At 39.5% G+C, this 6,000-nt stretch overlaps 1 protein-coding gene across 1 annotated transcript in view; it reads left to right on the plus strand.

Moving 5' to 3' along the window:
* The window catches only part of LRMDA (leucine rich melanocyte differentiation associated), a 706,026-nt gene extending 701,295 nt beyond the window's left edge, over window positions 1-4,731 (plus strand). The window contains exon 8 of the mRNA XM_057416378.1: window positions 4,026-4,731. Within this exon, the coding sequence (XP_057272361.1) occupies window positions 4,026-4,105 (80 nt within the window). The 3' untranslated portion in view covers window positions 4,106-4,731. The remainder of the gene's footprint in view (window positions 1-4,025) is intronic.
* The last annotated feature ends 1,269 nt before the right edge of the window (window positions 4,732-6,000 follow it).

Genomic DNA, 6,000 nt, shown 5'->3' on the forward strand with positions numbered 1-6,000 from the left:
GGTATGAGGGCTGAGAGGTGGCTGGTTTGGGTTTTTTTTTAATAGATGGAGAGCATTTATTTGCTAAGGAAAAGAAAGGCAATAAGATGCTTCCAGACAGCATTCCCTTAAGTCCCTGTTGGCCTGAGCTAAATTATGGCTTGTGGCTGAAGCTGCATGATCTGTAGGTCTAGCACATCTAGACCAACTTCTTTGTACCATTTTCCAAATAAAGATCTGTAAACTTCTCTTGCTCTAGGAAAGTATATGGAGGTCCAACTGCACCATAGCTCTCTGCAACGCACGCCAGATTTAAAAGGAGCAAACATGACTTGAATAATTTTTCATGAGCTTTAGTATGCATGTATGTCTTTATTTATTTATTTTGATAATTGGGTTTTCCCTCAGCTAAGGAAAAGCTGGTGTTGCTGACATTACAATGTGTTTGTGAAGAAAGACTGATACCACAACACATGCAAGCAACGGCAAGGTCATTACTTACCCAGCATAATTAGAACATCCATTACAAAGGGGGAAAACATTTAAAAGATAAAGAGTAAATTTAAAAATTATTCTTCCCAATGTATTTTTTTTTCCATAATTATAGTTTTAACAGCTTGTGGTGATGGTAAAAGCAGCTACTAAAGAAAAATTAGAAGCCTCATTCGGGAAAGATGATCCCTCAAGAGACCTTGTGTTGTTATTTCTAAAGAACCACGAGCAGAAACCTCATTCAGGATGCTGTGTGTTGTTTTGATGTATAGGGGGTATAGTTAGCTAATTATGGCAAATGCTGGATATTTTAATTAAAAAACACCACAACAGCCACAGATGTATTGTTTCCCCCTTATTCCTCCCCTTGTCTGTGTGCAAAAATACAAGTACACTCCTGCCCCTCCACTGGAAGGAATTAATGTCATAGCAGATAGGCAGGAGAGAAGCAGTAGGTTTCCTAAATTCATATGTGACATATCTTAGCATAAAAAAATTCTCATTACAGCACACAAGCCTGTTGTAGTTTTCTGAGTTTTCTGTGGTTGCCAAAGGGCGATGGGAAACGGAGAGGAAAAACAAAACAAAAAAAAAACAACCAGTCACCACATGTAATTTATGAGCAAGATTATTGTTTTACAAATAACCTTCATGATAAGTAATATCTCATGGCAACATTTTCAACCGTGCTTTTATCAAGACTCTCTGAGCGGTGTGTATAATATGCCGAGCAATTGAATCACAGCTGCGTGCCTGGGTAGGGAATCTCTGCGGAGACAACACTTCCTTAATTTAAACAATTGTAGGCTGCAGGAGTTCAAAAATTTCAGCTGACTTTAACTGTCACTAGCCCAAGCACCTTTATCCCCAGGCGAGCAGCAGCAGCTGGATTTCATTTCCTGCTGCCAGACTGTCCGACATCTTTGCTGAACATCCCGGGAACTGAGCGTCTTTACTTTAAGGATTTTATTCAAGGTGACAGCTCCTCACACTTTAGCGTTCAGATCACCTCAAGTAGCTGAGATATCAGTGAAAATGAGAGCACTTCTCCAGCAAACTCCAAATTTAGATTGACTGAGGTTATCCTTAGGCCTCTAGACCCAGCCTCCATGACAGCACAGGCCTGCCAGTAACTTTAAAACTACAGTGGAGTTTGTAATGATGTCTGGGGAGAAATATTCTGCTGGAGCAGTGGAGGATACTATAAGCGATAGGAAATGATGTCAGATTTAGTTAGGGCTGGAGACAGTGTTAGAATATACTTGGCATAATATGGCACCGGTATCTCTGTCAGCATCTCTGTTTTCTGTCACTGCACACAATCCCGGGCCTGTCTGTATCCCTGACAGTGTCTTTTCAGATCAGGTTATTGCCAACTCAGAGACTGGCTCAGTGCAGCACCATACAGCCCCCTTTGTTTGAAGTCTGCCCTTTTGTCATTAATGCACTTGATGTCTATTTAAATCTGACGGTGAATGCAGTATCTGTTTTCCTGTCAAGAGATCATTGACAATATTAATACCTCATGTCCTTGCCTCATTTTCTAAGCACTGACACCTAGCCACAGTCTCCAGCATTCATCAAACAGCACTCTCTCACCAGCATCTCTATAAACAGTCTTGCTTCCAGTCCTTAAGAACTGTGGCAGACCTCAAACGAGACTTTTATCAATGCCAGTGAAAAAGGAGTCTGAAGAATGCCATTAATAAACTGTTCGTATCCTGTACATTTAGAGCTCTAAATGGTCTTGTTACCGATCTAATGCCTGCTGCAGTTAGACTTGGAATATCATCTGTTTGGGGGGCAGAGGGGAGGGAAAACCTTGCTTTTCATTAGATGCTTGGTTAGGAATGGTAATATCACCCCTTGAACGTGGAAACTGTTCCACTAGTGAAATTATTCAAGAAAGTTCCATGGAAGAGGGAAAAGGGATTGGGCACTGCACCATATAGTCCCCATTTGTGTAATACTTAAGAGGGATGTGTTATTCACAACGAATAACAGGCCTATCTGTTCCTCTGCTTCCAGCCCACTCCACCCCTCCCCCCGAATGTTTCTATCCTGATGTCTTAGAAGGAAAGAAGAGCATGGGTTAACATTAATCTTGCACAGCCCATTCCTTCCAAGACTGTAGTTGCTTATCTGATGCATGTTATACTGGAAAAATAGACACAGAAAATAAAAGCTTTTATACTGAATTCATAGTGCAAGATGGCACAGTATTTGGTATTTGAGTCCTGGAAAGCTAAAACAGCAATGAATTGAGGATCTGCTCCTCCCCCATCTTTATCCTTTATGTAAGACTGTTTGTCTCCTTTGGGCTAGGTTATGTTTGCTCTTATGGGGATGAGCTAGGTACTTCAGTGTCTGCTGCGTTAAGAGACACTCCCAAGTAGAGGAGACCCTTTCACATCCCTTCCGTGCGTGGGAGATGACTTTAATTTGACTATACGTGCATCAGGGCACTAAGAACAGTTCAGCTAGTAAGATTTAGCATCTTTGAGGATGTTCACAGGTGGGATGTGACTAAATTGACACTTTTATATACTGCTTAGTATCACCAGAGGGGATGCTTTGAATAAGGTAGTGAGATCTGCAGGTATGTGTTTCACTCACAGCAGTTAAACCTTCCTCAGGCATCTTGCTACCTGTACACACTAAGAATAATGTGCCTAGTCTCTCAAAAGCAGTATTCTGATTAAATTTTGAAAGCATTCTCTATGTACTAATATTTAGCATAATTTATAATTGTCATTTGTGTATGGCATGTGAGGCTTTGAGCAACCTGGAGTAGTGGAAAGTGTCCCTGCCTGTGACCGGGGCGGGGGGGGGGGTGTGTGTTGGAACTGGATGGTCCTTAAGGTCCATTTCAAACCCAAATCATTCCATATTGTTTGAAGAGCTATTTCAGAAATGTTTTTTATGAAATTTTCATTTGTATGTCTGGGAAAACACTGGAGTCTGGAGGGCTAACTGTTAGGAATTCTCAAGTTCTATGTTCTAAGAAGCCAATGACTTCCCACAAGGATTTCAGCCGATCATTTCTCTAAAGCAGGGATGGCTTTAAGTGCTTGCAGGATGACGTTGTGAAAGTTCGAATGGTTTTTTCCTGAGTCCACATGAAACTGTAACTATTTGCTACTTTTTTGTTTTGCTTTAATTATCAGGAAAACCCTGTAGACATGTAGCAGGGAGATTGCTGAGAATACAAAATGCAACTTTAACCCAGACTTTCTGGTTTTCAAAAGCAAGAGAGAGGTGTTTTGATTTAAAATACAGTGTATGATGTTTCATTGTTATGTCATTCCATTTTTGAAGACACTTGTGGATGTATGTTTAACAGGATGGGTCATGCATGTATTTAAACACATGTTTTCCCAGGGGATTCAAAACTGCCGACTGAATTAGTAATACTGAATACAAATACACAAACTCTCTTTTGCAGGACAAGCGAAAATTGTTTTTTTCCCTCCTTCAAATTTCCCTAGTTATGTGTTTTATTTGCATATTATGCCGTTGCTGTCCTAATTGTAATTTATTTCTTTTTGTTGCAGGTGTTTTGGGAAAATGTCGCTACATTTACTATGGAAAGCATTCTGAGGGCAACAGATTCATCCGAGATGACCAGCTATAAAACACAGCATTATTTTGTGCCTCTCTAGTCCCTCCACATAAGAAGCACAAATTGCATCTAAATTTCAAGCATGTAACTAAAGTCCTCTAGTGCCTTCTGCTGACTTTGCCAAGCCTGTCAAGATCATCCTCCTATCTTAGTCTGAGTAGTCACATAGAGATTGACATGATTGCCTTTAAGCAGGTCCCATCCACCAGTGTGACAGACAGCTGCAGCGGAGCACCCAGCCTGACAGGAGGAGTACCATGATGGATTGCCTGGTCCAATTGCTGCTCGCAGAAGAGCAGGGGTCACACCTGGTGCTTCAGTGAGCATGCTCCATTGGTTGGTGCCTTAGCAAAAGCAGCGTATTTTATCTCCAGCTTGCCTGTTGAGTGAAAGTGGCTGGTGATATCAAAGTGTTTATAAAAGAGAAGCTATAATTTCAGATGAAAAAGCCCTTATCGGTTGTTTCATTTTTTTCCCTGTGAATTAAGTGCTTGTGTTTCTATCATCATGTATGTGCTTAGACAAATCCTCTCACTGTGTTTTTTTGGTTTGGTGTTCCTTAACCCTCCCGCCCCTAAATGAGCCTAGACAGATTATTTTTATTTCCAACACGAAAAAAAAAAAAATCCTGAAAATACTTTGGCCATGCAAAGTACTATCAATTTCTATAATTGTTTTTTTTTGCAAAGAAAACAGATTTAAGCCATTTCACAAATAAAATTTGCTAATTCTTTAATTGCATCTCAACATTCACCCAGTCTGACCTTCAGAAAAGCAATCATCTTTTTCAGTGCTGCAGATTAGTGGCACAGCTTAACTGTACATGCTTGGAAGAAGCCCTCAGTTGTGGTATCGACAGTGTGTATTATTTCTGGTTTATTGCACAAGATAATTTTAATTTGTACAGCGACAGCATTTAGAATTAAATATTTAAATTTGGAAAGAAAAAAGTGCTTAAAAGGAATGATATAAAATAAAATTGCCACCAAATAGGTATGATTATTCAGAGGAGAAAAAGTCAGTAAAAGTAACTGGTGGAATTAACATGATTAACAGATTTATTAATATGTTACAGGGACAAATTATTAACCCATTTTGATATCTTTGTAAGAAAGGCTATTGTAAAATTTTTGGTGGAAAAAATAAAAATGCATGGCATATTTCCTGCTTTTTGATGAACGGGTTGGACATATTTAGAATGCTGAACTTGATAGTGTATAAAAAAATATCCCAGTGAGTGATGTATATCTTGTGTTAAGTACCACTAGATACAATGGGATTAGCCAACAAATATGCAAAAATTCTGACCTTTGAACTGTTCCAAACCTGTGCATATTGGCTCTCAACTGAGAGCCATCAATGTCTGCTGTTCTTGTCTTCTTTGAAGTTATTTGGTGGTCTTTATTCACGTACCTGGTTGAAAAAAATGTCAGGTTTTAGAAGTCGCCTACTTTGGGGGGCTATTGAGCTAGTGTTGCAGGTGGAAGTGAATTGGATATTGAAGCCAATCATTAAATCAGGTTTGACTGTTGAAAAAGAATGAAACACTGGCTGAGTGACAAAGGAAAGCTTGATGCTGCTGAACATTCCAGGCCTTACTCAGTAAACGTAAGCCTTCACTCACACTGAAAGTCTATAATAAATCTTTAACAGATACTTAAAATCAGCGATGAATGTAGAAGGATCCAGTTCACACCACCTGTGGTTCAAATTGAGCTCTGAGCTGTTTGCCATACAAATTGGTGCCTGGGAAGCACATTTTGTCCACTTTTAACACCTCTGTTATTGTCATAAATGGCTAGAAATGAAATGCCAATTCACATTAGAAGTCCTAGGAGATATTAGATAAAGGGAAACTACATGCATCTCTTTAATCAAAAATATTATTAGAAATATTTAGGGCACTT

Source organism: Pezoporus wallicus, unplaced genomic scaffold (assembly GCF_028554395.1).
Source record: "Pezoporus wallicus isolate ANWC-B61680 ecotype Strahan unplaced genomic scaffold, APGP_CSIRO_Pwel_v1 contig_2012, whole genome shotgun sequence".
Classification (NCBI taxonomy): Eukaryota; Metazoa; Chordata; class Aves; order Psittaciformes; family Psittacidae; genus Pezoporus; species Pezoporus wallicus.